Source organism: Pleuronectes platessa, chromosome 6 (genome assembly GCF_947347685.1).
Source record: "Pleuronectes platessa chromosome 6, fPlePla1.1, whole genome shotgun sequence".
Lineage (NCBI taxonomy): Eukaryota > Metazoa > Chordata > Actinopteri > Pleuronectiformes > Pleuronectidae > Pleuronectes > Pleuronectes platessa.
This window is the reverse complement of record NC_070631.1, coordinates 13,425,405-13,447,657: the sequence shown is the minus strand read 5'-3', so window position 1 is coordinate 13,447,657 and position 22,253 is coordinate 13,425,405. Positions and strand designations below refer to the sequence as shown.

The window sequence follows — 22,253 nt, the reverse complement described above, 5'->3', positions numbered from 1 at the left end:
ATGGTGCCGTAGATCTCGGCAGCTTTTCAAATGAGATTTTTAATGAGCCTATGTTTTGTGCTGTAGGGCAGCTATTGGCAACTCTGTTGGGGTTTGTGGAAGGTCATCTGGGTTGAATGAGCCCATTTAGCTGCATTGTGGAGGAATATCATGATAATGTAGCATGGTGCCATTCATGCCTCAGCTCTCTAAAACAAGGGGGCTATTGTAGTCAAATGAAACAGGGTGGGGTGGGATACTCGGATTGTGTAATGGATTTGACGGAAAACAGGACGATTACTTCTTCATATTGGACAGAATTAGTCGTAATGGCTTCAGCTCCCAACTCACTGGAAATATGTATTCATTATGTTTGTCTGTTTTTTCTCTTGTGTTTTTATGTGTGTGTAAGTTACTCAGTGGTTCTCTTATGTGCAGTATATGATACTGTATGATTTAGATGTACATGTGGACACAAATACATTATATAAGAACCGGTTTAACCTCTAAAACAGTCAAATCAATTTTAAATCAGCTAGAATGTCTGAACAATTAAAACATTTTTCCATCTAGAAACATGATTTATCTAAGAAATCTATGAAAAAGTTAAAAAGCAACCCCATCTCTAAATGTTATTGAAAGGTTAAAAAAAAAAGGAACTGGATCTGCTCCCTGATTCTGATCTGTACCTCAATTGAGGGTGATTCTGCTAACTACAAGAAAGACTATTAAATCACATAACATCCTTGGTGGAGGCTCTTAATTATTTTAAGGATTAACTGATTATTACATTTGTTGATAATGTGCTCATCTGAGAACTAGAGAAAACAGTGATATGTGATAAGCGGGAAGCAGCGACATGTTAAACACCATCTTTCACAGAGGACATGTTGACACGCCACCGTCACAATGAATTCAATTTAGCTGCTTCAGTTTCAGAGTCCTGGTGTCGTGCGTGCTGACTCACACTCACACTGACTTACTGGGCCTCTTGAATAGAGCAAAGCCATGTTCATGTTTTTACTAACAACTGACTGAATGAATTGCACCTGATTAATTCCATTGTATGTGTCCTGCAATTTCACTGCCATTTAGCTGGGGCCATAGGTCACCCTGCCCTGAAGAGCTGTGGCGTGAAATCATTTCTAAGAATTTTATCCCTACATCTTTTAATGGGGGATTTTAGTGTCATATTTTCTCAGAGACTTTGCTTTATCCTTAACAACTTGACTCGTGGTCATACAATGAATACAAACACGTAACTCACACATATGGCTTGAACTGGTCTGTGTAGAAACATGTTATTGGTTTCGCTGTTAAGCAACCAGATGAATGTGGAGCCACTCTGATTAAGGCAATATTGACATAACTCCACAGGTCCAGTGAGCTTGTGTGTAAAGTGCCCCAGACGAGACAGGGCGACTTCATGCACACTGGACTGTTGGCTGCATGTGGCTGGTTGCATTGGTCTTGTGATGGTGGACTGCCGCCCTGCCTGAGGGTCCAGACCCTTCAACTGTGCGTTCCAGCACTCTGAACAATCAATGGTGGGACATGGGTTAGTGGCTGTCTCCCTCAGGCTTTTGATAGAGATTGCATTACATTACATATAATTTAGCTGACGCTTTTATCCAAAGCGACTGACAATAAGTGCATTCAACCATGAGGGTACAAACCCCCGAACAGCACGAGTCATGTAAGAGATGAAGGACTCGGGCATCAGCTTGTTGTTCGATGCTGGTTTCAACCAAATCACAACCATCCTCTTCTATTAAATAATTAAAGAAATCTCTCTCTGTCTATATGTGGCTCACATATCTCAAGAACCGTTCATCTTATCGGCTTCACACTTGATATGTGCCGGCCCAAGGAAGTTTTCGATTTGGACATGTATTACATTTGATGTTGAAATGAACACGCGACCGGCGCTCTGAAGCAGCGACGGCTGGGACTCATCACCGCAAGAGACGTTGTCGATCACAACAACAGGCGCGTTCACGACAACAGCAACAACAATTTAATCTCCAACTCAGGGTTCAGCGATCTTCCTTGAGCTTCGCTGAACTATGAATAAGCAGTTGAAGAACTCTTTGTGCTGCAGCGGCCGAGCAGCATCAGGGTTTGGCCAGCTGAGTCCGGCAGCTGGTCTTTACTTGCCCAATTACTGCAGGTCACTTATACAGTTTCAGAAAGAAAGTTTTGCAACCCATCACCACAGGCCCCGCTCCAAACGGGCACTTCACAAGTGTTTTTGAATGAAAAACAAATTTTTTTCACCATCAAGAACGGAACCACACAGTGTGTCATTCAGTCCTCTCCCAGTCTCAACAGGTGTCTCTCAGTCTGGCTTTGAGCTACTCACACGTGTTTGAATGCAGAGGGACTCCATTCAGTCTGTCACAGCCCCTGGTTACAGTGGTGACAAGGGCACGGCCGCGGACGGAGAGTGGGAAACCATGCTGGACTGAAGCACCCAGCTGGAAAAGAGCTGCCAGTCTCTTCTCTCTCTTTTATCCTCTTTCCACTTTTCAACCCCTTTTTTTCCTCCTCTGTGTCGCAAATCCATTCTCTCAAAAGCCACTCGCAGATCGAGTGGCCTTTATTACAGACTGAGACTGAGCTCCCAATACTCACAGGGATTGTTTCTTCAGATCTCCATCTTTCACCGCTCTGGTCTGAAGGGGCGTCCTCAGACAACTGCAGAGAGATGAAGGTGTAACTCCCAGTGCCTCCACTATCCTACAGACACAGGGTTCAGAAGGATCTCAGTCAATCTCACAGGTGGCATCCGCTGCCAAGATTTAAAGGAGAGAGATGATACAGAAGATTTGGATGTTTTACTGTCTGGCATCATATCAAGTAGACATAGCAAGGAATTAATGACAAGCTTTGTCCATCTGAGTCCAAACCCTGGTTCAGCATCTGCTTTTCTGTGCCTGCATGAGTTTCCTGCAGTTATTCCAGCTTCCTCCTAAAATATCCTCAGACATGAACTCCGAAAATTGACGAGACAATGGGGTCCGGACTTTCTCCTGACTATGCCTTTCACATATTTAAGGTTTAGTGTGAAGAATTTAGTGACATCTAGTGGCAAGGTTAGAAGCTCTATCGGCTACATGAAAATGGGTTCAAAGATTCAAAAGCTCTTGAATCTTGTTGTCTTTCCAAGTTGACATCAATTTCAAGATATTTGTATGTTTTTAGTTTCTTACAGTGTTGTGTCAGTCGAGTGTAAGAAACGTCATCAAAAAGCCCAGTTGCTGGCGGTGAATCCTCCTGACAATCTCTGGCTGTGTTCTCACCCGCCATCGTACATTCTCTGCACGATTTACCAGGCGGCTGGCTAAAAAAAAATGATGGAATGTCGGGAGCAACTGACTTGGACATTCGCATTCCACGTTACAACCCCTTCGTGTATCTTCAGGAGAATATCTGGAGTTTGGTGCATGTCTGTAAGCAGCTGTACAGTCCAAAGAAATGCAGGTCAGGTCAACATGTGACTCTAAATTCTCTGTAGTTGTGAAAGTGAGCGTGCATGTTTGTTTTGTCTGTATGTGTAATAGATACCTGTAATAGACTGTCAGGGTGACTTTCGACAGTGGGACCTGCTCCAGCCACTTATACGACCCTCAAAGGAGCAGCTGCACACAAGATTTGTTTTAAAGTTTGCTTTGCAGATAAAATCAACATGAACTTGCTTGCTTCTCTTGGTCTTTGCTTCTGATTCTCAACATGGTTAAAAAACGACAAACAAAACATGGGTCTCCTACTAAATTATGTACCTGAAACATTCTTGATGAAATTAATTTTAGCAGAAAATCTGGTGATAATAATTTTATTTTATCTAAGTAAAAAAACTCATTTTATCAGCATGTCATGAAGATACAGTATTTTGTGCATTAAATCACAGTACAGACTATGAAATATATATTTACTGTTAATAAGACATCAACTGTTGATTTGTCAGTGTTGTATTTGACCTCTTTAGCTTTTCAGAGTATAATATGATACACAAAGTTGCCTATAAACTCAAGAAGCAACATAAAGGTTAGAGGATCTAAACAAAATAATTAAATAAATAAAGTGTTGTTATTTTGTAAATAATCAATTAGTCTGAAGCCTAAATGCAAGGCAGGATTTCTCTCCAACCCTTAAAACATGTACAGTACTCAACAGAGGGGTTCATTCGTTACTTCCTTGTCCTCACTAGTGCTTAATGGGAAGTTGCACATTTCATCCTAGAACCTACCAAAGTTCTTATAATGACATCAGGGTTTGTTGTTGTGTTCTCTTTTCTGACATTTGTGCTTGGTAGCGACACTGAATGACCTAATATCCGATCTTCACTGTCGGTGTACCACAAAGAGCCAGCAGTTTGTGTTCGAGCAGTTGCATGACATTTTGTTTGTGGCCTTTAGTGAAAACATGCAATAATCCTAATGGCTGCTCCTCAGATAAGTGTATCTGATGTTTATTGCCTCGCCTAAGGAGTTTATGTTTGCATTTGGCACGAGTAGACAAAACGACTGGACAGATTACCACAGAAACCTGGTGTAAAGATGTGGTCTGAGTCAGGAAAGAACCTATCCAGGATCCAGGATTTTGGTTTTCACTTTCTCCAACATTGTGAGATAGTATTCGAACATTTTCCTTGATTTCTTGATAATTCATCGACCTTGATGAAATAAAATCGGGTACATCGAGGGAACCGATATGAGTGTGTGTAACATCGGTGTTGCTTGGCAGTTGGACCTTGGCGAAGGTAAATGCACATCTACGGTGTAAGAGATTCACCCAAACTCCAGATTTGAAAGAGGCCACAGTAGATAACATCCTCTTACATTGGTGTACTTTGGACCAGTCACCATGTGTGATGGCTTCAGCTCATAGCTCCGAGCACTCGGACTTAGTCGGACACATCTCTCTTTATCTCTCTCTCTCTCTCACACACACACACTGACAGCCTAAAACCGACTGATTTGGGACTCCACCACAGGAGACCACCTGTCCCTTGAGTTATTGTCATGTCGCTCACTCTTGCGTGTAGATGAGGCGACGACTAGCTTAACTACATGATTGGCATTTGGTGTCGTGCACAGACGTTTTGCTTGGATATTTGTATTTTCATAACTTCAGTATGAACAGCTGGGAGGCCATGCGCCTATGTCTCCTGAGGGGGATTGTGTGACTTACTAAGCCATTGTTTAGTTCTAAGCATTCATATCTAACCGGCATGCAAGATGTCATACGTGGATTAACAAGGAACCGAACAAAAGTTATTCTCCTGTGTGCAGCATGCAGGGTATATTTGGATAACCACATCCCAACGGGATATCTCTGAAGAGGAGCTACTGACAGGCAGGTCAAGAAGAGAGTGAAGTCTCGAAGGTACATCCAGTCTGTGCTTTTGTTATTATGTGATGATCCAGCACGAGAGGAAAAACCTGTTCCGTTGGCTGATTGTTATGGGGTCAACGAACCCGGGACGAGTGGAAACATACTGATCCCTCTGCTTAACACCGGTGAAAAAAGATACCAATCAATGAAATGTCACCAGCAGGACTCTAGCGTGCATAATGCATTTAGGCCAGAACACTGGTGTTACATAAGAAAAACATGAAAGCAGCCACAAGCTCCATTGACCTTTATGCAATTATTTATGATGTTTTCTGGAAAGTATGACAACAGCTGTGTCTGATACTCACAGTGATCAATGATGATCAGTACAGACCTAATAGCCTCTCTTCTCTCAATCTCGTTTGTTACTGTAACAAAAATACAGTATAATAATTGTCTTATTTAATATCAACAGGGATATTCTCTTAATGTACAAGAGAAGCAAACACTCAGGGATCTGCTCATGTATTTGGTGCCAACTTAAAACGAATTAATCTCTCCTGTACTTGTTTTAATGGACCTGTATATACAGCTACATATGCACATGGACTAGTGGTGTGTGTGATCTGTGTCTGTGTGCGTGAAATGCATGGATCTCACTTTGCTGCTATCAAATGGTGAGAACCCATCATCAGGTGCTGTGGGTGCCAAACAATGCATTGGCTCAAACAAAAGCTCTCCCCTTTTCTCCCAACCTCATCCTCGCTCAGAAAGGGAGAGCGCTTGTGACTCATCCACTTATTGTATTACAACCAGAGGCAATGATACAAACCCGGATAACTTCCTCCACCATGGGTGGGAGCAATTAGGTTTTATGATAAGCGAAATATTGCTCTTAAAATACAGTCAATGATAAGGGAAATAATAGCCTGGCTAATAATAGCTGTGCGAGTCGGGGATGAGGAAGTGCAGGCTTCTAATAACAGCTCATGGTTTACTAACAACTTGGCTCTCCTCAAAAGTAAATACAGGGATTTGAGGCTGCGCTGCCGTGGCAGACGTCCAAGAGATATATATTAGGAATCCATTAGCAGCGTTAAATGTTGATCTGTGTGGCACGCACGCCCCGGGGCTTTTGAAGTTAGTGTTACTCTGGATCCCTGCTGAGCCCACTGCACCGTGTCCCAGGGCTGGTGACAGGAAGGTGAATGGCCCTCTGTCAGAGGTCACATTCACACTAGCCAAATCTCTCGTTACCCTGCTATTCCAGTTACAATTACAATGACAGCGACAATATGTGTCGGGCTGACTTAAGAATGCACTGTCGGGGTGAAGCTCATTAACAAACATGTGTACTATCCGTGTAAAAATAGGGAACGACTTCCTGCCATTGAAATGTACACCTCCCCTACATGTCGGTATCACAATGCATTGTGAGAAGAAGACTGTCTTTAATTTGCTCTTCAGCTCATCTGACCATGATATTATATAGAAAGAGCAGATCATCCTGATGAATCGAATAAGTTTAGTCCGATTTAAGCTGCTCCGTTTGAATCAGCGAGCATTCGTGTCTCACAGTCTTTTTCACATTTTCATTGAGTGATGTCAGATAAAATAACAAGACTCCGGTCCCATGATGTAACTTCACACACTCAGGGTTAATCCAAAGGAAGTTACACACTCTAGTCTGTGCTCTCAGAGGATCCGCCCACTGAAGTGTGCAGAGAGTGTAAAAAGCATAATGCGCCATGTCTTCATGTTTTATCCTCGATCCTTTTACATGAAAAAAATAAAATAAAATCCTTGCCTTTTAGGTTTCGCAGGAGGACAGGACAATTTTTTTGTTTGGGATGATGTGTCACGAGCACCTCCATGTTGTAAAAGGAGCTCGTCTCAGCTTTAAACATTCCTGAATCACGTTTCCAAGAATCTTTGTTTTGGTGTGTATAGCCTCCGAGGGCTGAGCAGGGATGATCAGGACATCATATATACAGGGTCACCTATACAGTGGCAGACCAAGTGTGGAAACTCTACACCAGTGCTTTTATTCCCATGAAATGCTGCCGATGGATCAGTCCTCACAAACGTTTTCTGAAGTTGGCCCGGGAGCGGAACGTGTTAGACGCACACACGCAAACTTCAGTCACCCAACTCCTCTCGTGTTTCCACTGTTTAAACTATAACCTGTTGTTCTCGTCCCAGTATTGATCTGTATGCTCTATAGTAAAAGTCAATATTGTGAACGGTTGGGAGACGGAACAAGGAAGGACAGTGACTGAAACTGTGGAGCGAAAGTTTCTTTATAGACTGGACAGTGAAACCAAGCTTTTGTGTGTTTAAAAATAATATATTGTTAGAGCTTCAACATCTGGTCCGCACACACTTGTTCATCTCATTTAATGCAGTTCAAAGCCCTCCCTTTATTTAAATTCTCTTTCTCAGAACTGAAAGACTGAAAGTTGTGTTTCATCAATCTCTGACAGTGTGAGATGGTGGCCTTGGCTTCGTGCTGTACGTTGAGCTTAAAAGGAGATGGAGGCAAAAGCAGCTGAAATTGGAATTCCTGGAGGTTTAGCTCACAGTCACACAGTTCAAGGTCTGGACTCCCTCACGTAGCTCGAATCAGTGGGATGAGCCAGCGGGGGAGTGGATGGGTTTGGCTGGTTGGTTGGTTTGTCCGGCTAATTAACCAAATCTTGTGTGCTCGTAGACGCGGCGCTGTAATTGCAGCTGTGCCTGCGATGGTGTGAGTGGGCAGGAAGTGAAGGGTGAGCGAGTACACAGCTGGGAGGAGAGCGGCGTGACAGGGCCTGATCCCTCCCTCTCTCCCTCCCTCTCTCCCTCCCTCTGTCCAGCCAAACACTGACCCCTGACCACTGAGCAGCCAAGACCACTGACAAACGTGCAGCCGCGGGCGGGCTTCTTATAGCAGCCTTGTGTGTTATTAGCAGCTATTACAACTGTAAATTGAATACCGCTAGGTATTGATTAATTTGTCAAATGTTGTGTGATAATTCAAATGAGGGAATCGGGATGACAGAGCAAACACACCACCTGTTGCTGCTGTTACTCATGCTGTTGTGAGTGAAATAGACCTGAAGCAATTCATTGATCTTTTGGTTGATTGGCGGAATCTATGTCAGTTTATTGTGTTATCTTTCAACCAAGATAATTATCTGATTGTATGAATTCTTGGTCAAGACAGGAAGATTTGCCTTAGAAAATAATGATGCAGAGTTATTATACTGATTTCTGCCTTTTTCAAACCAATTTATTTCTCAGTAAATGAAAGTTAGCTTTATTTCCAACCCTAAAGCAAGAGGGATCTTGGTAAAAGCGGCAGCAGCAGTTCAAGCTAACTCCATGTGAGTCCTGAAACCCTGATGTTGCACTCCACCGTTTGTATGTAAGATCATTGTGTTGCTGCTTCTCAAGTTTACAGAGACAGGAAACGTTGGGAAAGAGGAGGAAATCATAAATGTCCTGGAGCAGACCTAAGCCCAGGATGCTTAATGGTATAATTCAGCCAAATGAAGTGAGCCTGTAATAAGTCTGTAATAAGACAGATACAATGTGGGTCCATGTAATGATAATAATAATCCTCCTGTTTTGTTTTAGTGAATGTCTTGTCAACAAGAATTAGTGAGACTACAAAAATAATCACATGAAAAATATTGTTGTCTAGTTTCGAGTCGTTCCCCACTGTAGTCCTCTGTTGCCGGATGTTTCTCTCTGTATCTGAGCAATACAGTGTTTATTATTGTAACAGTCTTCTGAGAACAAATTGAAGGTCAAGATATTGAAGTTGGAGGTTAAATGAGCATTATGATCTTTGGATTCAGGAAAGATTTGCTGGTTAAATTAGAGTTGGTCATTTTTAGCTGGTGGTCCCAGTTTGTTTTAGTCTGTAATTCCAAGATCGCTGGGAGATTTTTCTCATGTTTGGACAACTTTTATGTGCGAATATTAATTCAGGATCTGTTTTTCTGACAGATGTGCGGCCTGGGTCCGGCTCTATTTAGCATTTGCGGAATTTGCCTCTGCATTTCACAAAGATTACTCCGTGGCCTCGCCGGTCGCCTGAGACCAATTTTGGTTTGGCCCGAGCCATGACAAAAACAAAGCTCTGATTCCAGATGGCAGAGGCCCAAGATGGCACAGACAGCACCCTGCACCCCTCTGCAACATCTATCTTTATAAGGAATAGCTTCTGACGTATGTCAGTGATTATACGTTAATGTAACCCTCAAGTAGATCATGACTAGTGCAACAAATTGTCTATTTTTACCACTCTGGTACCACATGTTTTCTTTTCAGGCTATGATCAGCAGTGTGTGACTGGGATTTGACTTCTCTGGAGGACATTTTAAAAGCTCCAGATGCCTATCAAAGGTCATGTGCTGCAGAGCAGACCCCATGTCAGCTGCAGTCCCCAGAGCCCGAGTGTTGTCTTATGGGATGTAGCTCTCTTGCCTGTACAAGTTTAAACTTCAGCTTTAGTGGAGCTCAGTGTTAGAGAGATAGCTGAGCTTATCTTTCATTGCAGACCTTTTCAGACACTCCCGGATAAATCTGTTCATTGATTAACTGAACAATCATTTTTATTCAATAAGCAACAGTATGTCTGTGATTATGAGCTCTTAGCTTAACTTCTTTCAGTGTTTTGTCATTGGAGTTAATATTAGTAACAGATGAATCACCATGTGACCACGTCGATAACAGACATGGCTTCCGTAGTTATTTTTGCTGAACACTTTAACCCTTATTAAACCACAATTAAAATCACAAGATCTGAATTGTCCTCTAAACATGCCTGATCTCCCCATCTTGCAAAGTTAAAGAAAGTGAGAACAATTCGTGGATCTTGCCCCTGATTCAGATCTGCTTGTAAAATGAGTTAATGGTTTATTTTCTGACACATACCACATTCTTTCACCGAGGTTTGTGTTAATCTGTCAAACCTCTTTTGTGAAATCCTGCTAACAGACAGACAGACAAACAAACAGACGCAGAGGAAAAGATAATCTCCTTGGCGAAGGTAATAATCCATAGAACCTATCGGCTGTCTGTGGCGTAGGTTTGGCCTCTCGATGAATTGATAATGACCTTGATGCTGTGCATATGTACATTCCAGCATGCTTGTGTGTGAGGAAGTTGTCCAGTGGGATATTATTAAAGATGAAATGGATTTGCTGTGTGTTTGCCAAGCAAAAATCTTTTTCCATCTCCTCCTTCACTCGTTATTTAACATGCTATCCGTTTGCCTTGCTTTATAAAGCACCTTGCCGGGGCCGCACCTTATAAGCCAATGTTTGGACTCCTTTTAACTTCACTGCCAAGAGGTTCCTGTTCAAGTGAATGTTGAGAGAGGCTCATCTTAAAGTTCCGTCAGAGTGGTCATGCCGGAGACATCAATGGAAGACGGTCTAAGTCCAGCTTAATGGTTATGAAGAGAATGGCACTGAGCTAATTATGAGAAACTGCTCCTGCTCTCTTTGCACCACATCGCTGTTTGGAGAGGGGAGTGTCAGAGGGGCCATGGATTTTCAGGTCTGGGGCATAAAAGTGCAGCAACAGACCCAACAAGCTTAAAGATGAAAGAGCTGCCGGTCCAGGCACACACACATATACACAGATTTATTCAAAAGCCATTATGAATACTCCTGCCTCTGATCTGCAGTCGGTGCGGTGACTAAGCATATAACTTGTGCATTAACACAAGCTTTGTCGTATATCGTATATCCCCATGCACACATGAGTTACACTTATTCTGAGCTATCAAGCTGGTATATTGAGCTGTTGTCAAAAAGAAGCTCTGACAAAGCTGAAGTGAATGTGCTCAACCTGCTGATGTTTGGATGCTTTTCATGGCGGCTTCAATACATTTGCAACGACATGTGCATCCTTGGTGCGGTGGTTAGCATGCCTCACAGCAAGAAGTTTCCCAGTTCAAATCCCAGTTTGGTCAGTGTGTCTCTGTGTGGAGTTTGCATGTTCTCCTCGTACTTGCGTGGGTTTCCTCCTTCAGTGCAAACACGAGATGATGTGAGACTCTAAATTGACCGTAGGTGTGAATGGTTGTTTTCCTCCATATGCTGGTCGTGTACTACGCTGGCATCCTGTCCAGGGTGTATGCCTTACGCACGTTGTCGCAACCCTCAAAGGATTATCACTATAGATAATGGTTCGTCGAATGTGCACACCTGGTGTCACTGCACTTTTGTTGGTTTTACTGTTCAGCACATTACACAAAACCCTCAAACGTGGGACCTCCTTCGTTTAAACCCTCTCTAAAGGCTTGTTCCCAAACGATCACAATCAACTTGACAGGAATGTCTTAAGGAAATCTCAGCGCGCTCCCACGGGAAGCGAACTCGTCCGAACGTAAATTGGATGTGCTCTTGTAGCGAAGCGGGGTCTTGGGAACTGCAGGTGGCCCTGTATCTGAGAACAGACCACTTAACCAAGTTAGCTTGCTCACTCTGTTCGAAGCCATCTGGACGGGATTAAAACGGGCAGGTCCTACCTGTGCCATTCCAGAACTGGAGTGTCAGGTCTCGGTTGGTGGTGTGTAACGTTATGACGCTGGGCTTATCAGGCAGCTCTGGCCTGTTAGTGATTTATAAGCACAATAGACTAATCAGTGCACTTGAGCGACAGCAAATTCAGCGTTGCACTTAAAGGAACGACTGCTCAGCCACTCATGTGAAGAACATGAGTGGATGTTCTTCAATAGCCCGATGATGAGATGCCTCACACCCCCTGACAGGTTTGATCTGAATCATTGAAAGTTGACGGACAGATTGCATCAGCCATTCTCTCTCATCCTGCATCAAAGTGCTTCTTGGTCTTTCCCTGAAAACCTGTTTGAAGGAACGTGGCTTTATCTGTATCCAATGGAAATCAAAATGAGTGACAGGAGACTTCGGATGCTCTCTTGTTAGTTCCTGAATTATGCTGTTGTGCTGAATCTTTATCAGGCACATTAAGAGTCGGTGCGGTCCTGCACCTGCAAAACATCAGTGTGTTTATTTTCTCACCGCTCTGCGTTTGTTTTCGGTGGCAAAGGAAATAACTCCTCGAACGGAGAATGGAATTTGCCTGCCACTGTCCTGTGGCGCTGGTGTTCTGTTTCAAGCACAGGTCATTGTAGATTGTCTCCGTCTTGTTGTGACAACAGAGGACAGGTTCCTTGTATACAGTGTAAACCTCATCTCAGAATGGTGGTAAACAGCCCACCCTCCCTCTACAAGTTGGTGTTTTCATGGGGAGTTTTATATGAATGTGTGTCTTTGTAAGTTATGTCTCATCTTGTGTGGCCTAATTATTCACATTTTGATCTCGACAAAGGCATGCGTGAAAATATGCACGCATGCAGATAGAAATCTTCGGTTGTGTTTTTCTTTCTAATCATAAATTACAAACACAGTCACACACTGGACTGGCCACATATCTGGCTCAGAAATACTGATGCTTTAGAGTCCTCCAGCTTAGTCAAGATGTTGTTATTAAGACAGAGTTTGTGCGTGTGTGTGTGTGTGTGTGTGTGTGTGTGTGTGTGTGTGTGTGTGTGTGTGTGTGTGTGTGTGTGTGTGTGTGTGCTTGTGTGTGTGCGTGCTTGTGTGTGCGTGTGTGCGTTTGTGCCTGGTCTGTATGTTTTTTCTCATTATTGATGATATCATCTTCAGAGGAAACACTCAGTTCTCTGGTCATGGGTCAAGTGACTTTCCCAGGCTGGAGTGTGTTTCTGAACATAGAGAGGATGTGCGTGTATGTGTGTGTGTCTGTGTGAGTCTGTTTGGTTTGGGAGCGGAGGGGAAGCCCAGAGCTAAAGGCTCCTTTTCTGATGCTCGGTCTTGGCTGTGGACGAGCGAGAAGAGCAATCACTAACAGACTTACACACTGGCTTAACACACACATCCAGAAAACACGCAGGCACACACACGAAGCAGCACGAAGGAATGCTTTCAGGGTTGATGACTCCCGCAAAACTAACGGCACACTATGTCTAAACTTAATTTACTTAAGCCACAGATAATGCGTTTGTACAGTTTGTGCGTTTGTTTTCTCAGTGCCTCATTGTTCAACCAACATAGCTCCCTGCTCTAGGCATACAGAGGGAACTACTACTTAAGGATGCCTCTGTTACTCAGTGTCTAATTCAAATCTGTTTTTAGCTCCCAAAACAAAAGTCCCCCTTTCACAAGCTTGATGAATGTGTCCTGTTTTTAATTCGGACTCTGCATTCCACACGCACTATATAGACGATATGAACTTTCAACTCAAGTGGAACCATAAGCGGAGTCCTCACATGTCTCAAGTCATGCATCACACCCTCTGGGCTTGCTGTCTGCATGCTGTTTCTGAGCGCGACACGAGAAGAATGTCGTCTTGCTGAGCAACCACGAGGCCACGGCCATCGTCTCTAACCAGATCACATCTAATGGCCCCTCAGACGTTTGAGGAATTTTTCTCCTTGCAGTAAATCCTGTGACATAGAGTGTTATCATTTTAGTTTATTGACCTCACCCAGATCAGAGAGAGTTCACAGTATTCTTAATATGTGGCATACTTTGTGGGGTTCTTGTGTCTTTTGTTCCTCCCTTTCACACTCTCTGTCGTGTGTGTGTGTGCCTGTTTGCAGGTCAGTGCCAACGTGCTGATCTTCCTGTGCACGAACATGATCGGGATCTGTACCCACTACCCAGCGGAGGTCTCCCAGAGACAAGCCTTCCAGGAGACGAGAGGATACATCCAGGCTAGACTGCACCTGCAGAGGGAAAACCAGCAGCAGGTTGGCTACACGCATGCGCGCACATATGCAAAGACCTGCATGTGCAGGGGCACCATGAATGTTCAAGCAAATAGACGAGGGCGGAAGCCCTGTTTGGTATCCTGTTGGAAACACAGAGAAATGCAAAAGAGCAACCAATGGGTGTCTCCATCTTCCAGTCGGATTTGTTTGCTTCATTTTCGAGGTCAACAATATGTTCTGGAGTATAACATGTATCTCCACTCCTTTCTATTTGACTAACACGTTCCCACGCACATGCCAACAAGGCAGGGTGACTCATTGAGCTTTCTAACGGTGGAAACTCATGAAAATGAATGGGCGCTCGCACTGTCTTTCTTTAATTTCTCTCTCTCTCTCCCTGTTTATTCTCTGTCTCACACACTCTCTCAGGAGCGCCTACTGCTGTCAGTGCTGCCAAGGCACGTTGCCATGGAGATGAAGGCTGATATCAATGCCAAGAAGGAAGATATGATGTTCCACAAGATCTACATCCAAAAACACGACAATGTTAGGTAAACACAGATAAACACACATACATGCGTCTACACAAACACACTTGTGACAGTGTCAGAGAACTTGTGTACTTTGCTGCCACAGCTCCAGCACCAGTAACTTTGACCTTGTTCAACTGACTGATGTGTCAGTTGCAGAGTCACTCCAACAGCTATTTCCCTGACAGCATGTATTATGCATGTTGTTGTTCATTGACACTGACAGCTCCGGCTGCTGTAAGGATATTGACTTGGGCACACTGCTGTGCTTTCTGTAGCAAATGGTAGGGGGCAGACCTCAAGTTTGCTGGCCCACTGTCTCAGTCCTCACCACTGGATTTCAGCTCCAGAGTGGGAATCTGTGAAACTTTCCATCCATTAGCCTACCATCAAGCACAGCCGGTGCTTCTCAGGCTGCGGTGGTGGTAGGGGACAATGAAATAAGGCTGCGGCGGAGATCTCTTGTCAGAGGTGACCCAAATAGGTGCAGGTGATGCACTTAGTGGAACAATCCGTTGCAGCGCCGCAGCTCTAGGCAGGTGTAAACTTACAGGAACAACCCATTATCCAAATGCAACACAAGATTAACACCAGCTCTCACTCCGAAATTGATGTAGGAGCTATTTTATGTAAACACGTCATTTATTCATGTTTTCTGGTTCTGTTGGAGGTTAGCTTGTGTCACCAATGTTTGTATAACAGGCCTATTTTTTAACATGGTTACGATAAGACAAATTGTAGAACAGGCTCACACAGTTTTTCTGTCCCTCTAACGCTGACGAACAACAGAGTTGAATTTATCCTTCCTTTGTGCTCGAATGCGGAAAAATATCTTCCTCTGATTTAGTTTGAGTTTAAAAATGACTTTTCTCATAGCTGGCCGTATCTTTATCTGCAGGTAGTTTAGGTGTTTAAGTGATTGAAAACATCATCTCCTCCAAAATCAACGTATTGGCTACTACAACTAGTTTTTTGTTTCACAATTTCAACAGTAAAACATAGTCCTAATGGAATCCATGAAAAAATAGCTAATAAAACCAAGTCTACTGCCACCACATATATCGGATCAAGTGAAATATGTATATATAGGTAAATTGGGTGAACTGACCATTTAAAGCTTATCACTTGCATTATCGCCTGGAGTGTTGGTTTAGGTGGGAGATGCAGACGCTGCTGTAATTAAGGGCCATCTCTCCCTAATGGGATCCACAGCGCCATCTGTTGCCCTCAACTGGAACTCAGTGTCCGGGGTGTTGTTTATTCTCGCTTTTCATTACTATCAAAAGTTAGCAATGAGAGGCATGCAGACAGGGGGACGGTGGGTGGCGTTCTCAGAGGGACGGGCTGGAGGAGATGACCCACATTGGCCTAGATGATGAGAGCTAGAGCTGAACAAATGTCTGCCTCTCTCTCTCTCCCCCCCCCTCTCTCTCTCTCTCTCTCTCTCTCTCTCTCTCTCTCTCTCTCTCTCTCTCTCTCTCTCTCTCCCCTGCTCACATTGCAATTGGACAGTGACGATAGAGAGAGAGGCGCTAGACCATGCAAACCAACTCTATACTTTATTGATTGATCTCATTCTCTGTCTCCTTTGTCTTTTTTTTGTCTTTCTCTTTCTCTCTCTCTCCCTCACCCTCTCCCTCCCTCATCCCCTCCTCCTCAGCATACTGTTTGCAGACATCGAGGGCTTCACCAGCCTGGCATCGCAGTGCACGGCCCAGGAGCTGGTCATGACGCTGAACGAGCTGTTCGCCCGCTTCGACAAGCTGGCCTCGGTGAGCGCCACCACCTGCCGCCACCATTCTTCACAGCAGAACTTTGAACCGCTTATGTAACCATGCAGTCTGTAGCCCTCACTGTTAGTATGACAAAGCCAACATGATGTACTAGTCGAGGGGGGTCCGGGGGGGGGGGGGGGGGGGGGGGTACTTTAGCATTGTGTAACACATCAATTAGACTATGCTGAAACCGATGACTCATCTAAATTATGCACAAAAGGCTCTATATCTGACATGAGCATGGTGTGTATTAGCTGAAATTGAGGGCCTAATATGTTACATGTGTGTGTGTGTGTGTTTGTGTGTGTGTGTGTGTGTGTGTGTGCGTGCCCCTGCTCTCCAGGAGAACCACTGCCTGCGCATTAAAATCCTCGGGGACTGTTACTACTGTGTGTCAGGGCTGCCTGAGCCCCGGGCTGACCACGCCCACTGCTGTGTGGAGATGGGAGTAGACATGATCGAAGCCATCTCGTGAGTCACAACACACACACTAAGGGCTGCTGCACACTGGAGGATAATCGGGCCGATTTTAGACCCGATTTGCCCCTTCCGACAATCGTGTTCCCGACTGGAGGTCAGTTGGTGTTGATTATCTGCCCAAATAATCCGGACGTGGTAAGGGGTTTAGAAAATAATCCTAATGCTTCTGATTGAGTTTGGAGACTCACAATCTGGAATCACAAATATCAAAATGGTCTGTTTGTTTTTCTTGTGAAAGTCACGTCCAATCACGCACATTTTCCACACAGTTCAGAAGGTGGCAGTAACGCACCTTAAACGAAAATCGCAAACCGGCATTAAAGAAACTGAATAAGAAGAATCTCGAGAGTTTCTGTGAGATTCCAAGTCTCTGGAATTGCCACCGTGAAATCGTTTCCTAACAAGCGAACGACAAGTGTGTGGTCTTACGCAGTGGCCAAATCGTCTAGTGTGTGCGATCTGAAGTTTATAAGATTAGAAATCGGTTTAGTCTGTCATTATGTCTGTGGTCTCCCAAGTTTTTGGAAATTGTTGAAAATCCTCTAGCGTGCAGCAGGCTTTATGCACAGAAACACAAAGACTCACACACTCAAAACCGGAACGCACAACCTCACAGTCATCGTACTGACATTGAACGGAACGCTTAATTATTTTTACACAGGGTATGAAGGTGACACTAGTTTTTTAACATCAGCACCGGTGTGTGTGTGCATCTGCAGGCTGGTGAGAGAGGTGACAGGCGTTAATGTGAACATGCGGGTGGGCATCCACAGCGGTCGTGTTCACTGCGGGGTGCTGGGCCTGCGCAAGTGGCAATTTGATGTCTGGTCCAATGACGTGACGCTCGCTAACCAAATGGAAGCCGGAGGCAAGGCCGGGTAAGTCCCTCCTACTTCTTTTGACGCTATAATGACAGAGGCTCCTATTGGCCAGCTCATTTCTGACACGTTGTGTGTTTGTGTTTGTTTGCGTGTAGGCGTATCCACATCACCAACGCCACACTGCAGTATCTGAACGGGGACTACGAAGTGGAGCCGGGATTTGGAGAAGAGAGGAATACTTACCTGAAGGATCACACCATTGAAACCTTCTTGGTGCTGGGCTGCAGCCAAAAGAGGGTTAGTGCACGGTCAAACACACACACACACATGCAGACACACATGTCTTTGAGTCCTCTTCAGAACTTCACAGCCATACTGATGCTGTATTTCACACACACAGTGTAATGGCTTGTCACCTGGCATAGAAGGCCTTGTTTGTCAAAGCATCTGCCCTGGCGGGGTTTCTCTTCATTTCCAGAAAGAGGAGAAAGCCATGATGGCCAAGATGCAGAGAGCACGTGCAAATTCTGCCGAGGGACTGATGCCACGCTGGGTGCCTGACAGATCCTTCTCCAGACCCAAGGAGCCCAAAGCCTTCAGGCAGATGGTGAGACACACTCAGGGAGCACGTAGCTCAGCGCGGGGCACCTGTTCCTCTTGTCGAGATGCTATTCCCTGTGTCTCCACTCTCTAAAGTCAAATCAGGAATATCCTTTCTAATTATGTCTGAAAGTAGCTGGCAATGGTAGATATTTCTCTTAGATGGTCAAGGGTCCGAGGGTCAACTTCCCACTTTAAACTAATCTTTTGCCAGTCTCCTTTCTTAACATAGAACCTCTGAAAACAGATTTTAAAATTACCTTTTTAGTCACGCCATCGGCATGACCAAGAGATGGCAAATCCCAGTCGCTCCTTCAGTCCACATTGAAATATTTCTGTTGAATGGATGCCATGGAATTTGGTCCTGATATTCATGCCTCTCTCAGGATGAATGGTAATAACTTTGGTGATCCTGTTGCGTTTCCTCTAGCTTCAGGATCATGTCAAAATGATGGATTGTCCATTCATTTGATTTACAGCCAAATTACATGAAAGCAAATAACATTCCCATGAGCCTCAGCTATAGTTTGTGTTTGGTTACTTAAGTAACTCCAAATGTTATTCATGCTGCCTTTACTTTACTAGAGATGAATCCATTTCAAACCATGTAACCATCACTGCCCACGTATTTCCATGCATATTTTACGTTTACATTCGTGACTGATCATGTACCTCTTAAGAAAGAGGCAAAAGAGCCTGACTGTGCCTTTGCCTGGGTGAAGTAACATCATATAGATGCCCGTAGTTTCTTACCAGATCTTAATTTCTCCTCTCAAATCTTCTGCTTTTGTCTAAATTTCTTCCCAAGGTCCCATGAGCATCGCACTTGAACTATTCCCAAAATGTCCACTGTCCACTTGTCCACTGCTCCTTTTGGTCAGTTGTGTTCCTATCTGTTAGCTTTCAGAAGATGTGCATAAATACGGATGAAGACAGAAGACTCATCAGTGTGATACAAACTACCTAAAATGACAGAATCCACCCTTGAGAAAAATGTATTTAAACTGTACGTTTAGTTTGCTCCATGTCCCATTCACTAACATGGGAGAGGTTAATGAACTCTACTGCAGCCAGCCACTTAAGTGAGATATAGATAATAAGGCTTAATATTTGGGGAAGTTGTCGATCATCTTTACAGTCTATGGTGAAGTTCCACAGTGTTGTTTCTTTTAAAATACTTTTACCTTGAATCAATACGATTTTCTGTAAGTATAACTTTGAGTGTGACAGATATGTACAGTACTACCTTTATGGTCAAGCTTAAATCAGTCAGTGGTGCTGTGAGAGGAAGTATTGATCTGAACAAACAGGAGCAGAGCTCCTAGGTATTCCCAGCTGATTGTGTTCTACTGAAACCAGTCTGACAAGGCTGCAGCTGCAGATATTTCCTTTCTCACTCACTCTCTATTACTTCCTCTCTCTCTTTATGCTACAAGTCTCATTTCCTCGTCTTTCCTACATTCTTTCTCTCTCTTTTTCCTTTTGTGCTGTCCATCTCAGGGTCTGAGCCCTAGGGGCAGAGAGGGTGTAATTTGAAGCCTCTGAGCATTAATTAAAACATCAGTCTGGCTCTCAGGGATTAACTGTGCAGATGTCTGTGTCTCTGTCTATTTTTCCGTTGCACTATGGCTACATGATAATCTCCCCCTTCCCTCGATCTATTTCCTGCACCGTCTCCTCTTTTTGCCCTCGTCGTCTCACTCTCTCTGTTTTTGTTTTTCTCAGGGCATCGACGAAGCATCCAGCAAAGACAAGTGAGTGTTTTGGCCCCACTTTCTGTTATTAGGGCGGCTTTTGTTATTTATGGTTGACTGGCAGACTGTCACTGTGGTTGTTGAACTTCAGAGCACACTGTTGGTTTTATACAGTCTGATGAGAACAGACAGAACAGGCTAACTTCCTCACACAGGCACGCACACACACACATCTATGCACAGACCCAAACACACACACACACACCGCAGTGACCTATTGTTCTGTCTACCTCGTAGCCGCTGCATTCAGGAGGCCCTGAACCCCGAGGATGAGGTGGATGAGTTTCTTGGACGGGCCATTGACGCGCGTAGCATTGACCAGCTGCGGAAAGATCACGTCAAGAAGTTTCTGCTCACTTTTCAGACACCTGACCTCGAGAAAAAGGTTGGTCTTAGACTGAAGGTTGTTTGCAATTCACCAAAACCTGCTGTCGCGTAAACGGAATTGAAAAGTTCTCCTTGATATCCTATTTTCAGTACTCCAAAAAGGTTGATGATCGCTTCGGAGGATACGTGGCCTGCACGCTCCTTGTTTTCTGCTGCATCTGTTTCATTCAGATCATAATTTTCCCGAGGTAAGTAGTCCCCTCCCCGATAACTTGCTTTTCCGGGTTTTCCAGTGAATTGTGGATAGGAAATGTGTTCCTGATTTGTTTATGAGGAGTTAATGAGAATTATACATCCTAATGAGCTTGTTTTCTTTCTCTTCCGCAGGACAACTCTCATGCTAGGTCTTTACATCAGCATCTTCATCATCCTCACCAACATCCTCTTCATCTGTGCCATCTACTCCTGCATCAAAGTAAGAAACAAAGGCCTTCATCACTAATATGATTCCTCTTCAGATAAGAGTCATTCTCTGTATGTCTTCAGCCCGCACCACTAATGGTATTAACTCTTTCTTATCTGATCTTGTCCCTGCTGCCTGCATTCAAGGTCTTCCCGGCTGCCTTGCAGACTGTAACCAAGAAAATAGTCCAGTCACGTGCAAACAGCACACTGGTTGGCGTCTTAACCATCCTCCTCCTCTTCATCTCCTCTTTTGCTAATATGGTAGGGATTAAAGCTGTCATTTTTATAAAGCGTTGTGACTCGTAAATAGCTGCTTCAAGATGTCCCTCACAGTATGGAAGGAGCCATGGTTCTGCCTCTGTTCCATTTGTCTTGTTGTTCCATTAATACCATCAATCACTTCATCTCAGATGTTGATGAACAACATTTTCTACATTTGAACATATTCTGCACCATCTTGCAATTTCCTTTTTAAAATTAGACCACTATGCCTAAGGGGATGCTATAATTACAGCTGCAATTAATCATAGTCTGTGCCTTTGACAGATGGAGTTGTAGAAATCAAGTCTATTTTAAACCATCATATTACTTCCATGTTTACTCACAGAACAAAGACAGATTTACCACTGAGTTAGTGCATGTGTGGAATAAAAGATGCTCAATGCCGATTTACTTTAGGACACATTACAAATGTTGTGGTCTGTGACAGTGTTTTAAGAACAATTATAAATGGGACCGTTTATCAATATTGAAACCTTTTAATTTGATTTAATCTACTTTTTAAATGTCGGTGTCTCCCACAGAAGCTGCTCTGGCCACAGTTCAGTGAGGATGTTTGTTTACTGTATATAAAATACTTGTTGCATATTCACTTTGAAACATCAGGGCTGATGGTAGATGTGTATCACCCTCTGTGGACAGTGGCTTTGCACCTTGTAGCTGTTGCTTTTCATGCTGTGCCGATCCACTTGTTTGATTGGAGGCCTCCAGGGTTGTCCCAGCCTGTGATTGGCTGCTCAGCCTTAAGCTCCAACATCAGACTGGCCAGTTTAAAATTCCAAAAGGACTTATTCAGTAGGTGTTTCCTGTAATTCCCTGCTACTGGGTGTTTATCAGTCTCCCCATGTTTTCAACCCTTTGTTTGACAAAGGCATTGTATTGTATTAAAGAGTACAGTACTGAGGTATGTGACTGAAGACATATTAAAATTCTTATGACAGACATTACATGGATGAAAACAGCTAGTTATAGTGTTTGCTTGTTGATTAATGAATGGTCCAAGGGCTGTGAGATTTATAACCAATAATCCAAAAATGCCATTTGGTTGGGAAATTTGCCGTTATCAGGCTTTATTGACACATACAAATTAAACCATCACAGATATTTTAGTTTTAATGGCTGACAGTGACAGACTCTTTCTTTCCCTCCTG

The 22,253-nt window shown here is 43.8% G+C and overlaps 1 protein-coding gene across 2 annotated transcripts in view; it reads left to right on the top strand.

Moving 5' to 3' along the window:
* Positions 1 to 22,253, top strand: part of LOC128442375 (adenylate cyclase type 6) — a 34,798-nt gene that overhangs the window by 6,854 nt on the left and 5,691 nt on the right. For both annotated transcript variants that reach the window (XM_053424806.1, XM_053424807.1), the window contains exons 4-15: positions 13,961 to 14,110; positions 14,501 to 14,622; positions 16,262 to 16,373; positions 16,720 to 16,847; positions 17,576 to 17,734; positions 17,833 to 17,974; positions 18,156 to 18,284; positions 20,003 to 20,031; positions 20,269 to 20,416; positions 20,509 to 20,606; positions 20,746 to 20,833; positions 20,968 to 21,084. In XM_053424806.1, coding sequence (XP_053280781.1) covers positions 13,961 to 14,110; positions 14,501 to 14,622; positions 16,262 to 16,373; positions 16,720 to 16,847; positions 17,576 to 17,734; positions 17,833 to 17,974; positions 18,156 to 18,284; positions 20,003 to 20,031; positions 20,269 to 20,416; positions 20,509 to 20,606; positions 20,746 to 20,833; positions 20,968 to 21,084 — 1,422 coding nt within the window. The remainder of the gene's footprint in view (positions 1 to 13,960; positions 14,111 to 14,500; positions 14,623 to 16,261; positions 16,374 to 16,719; positions 16,848 to 17,575; positions 17,735 to 17,832; positions 17,975 to 18,155; positions 18,285 to 20,002; positions 20,032 to 20,268; positions 20,417 to 20,508; positions 20,607 to 20,745; positions 20,834 to 20,967; positions 21,085 to 22,253) is intronic.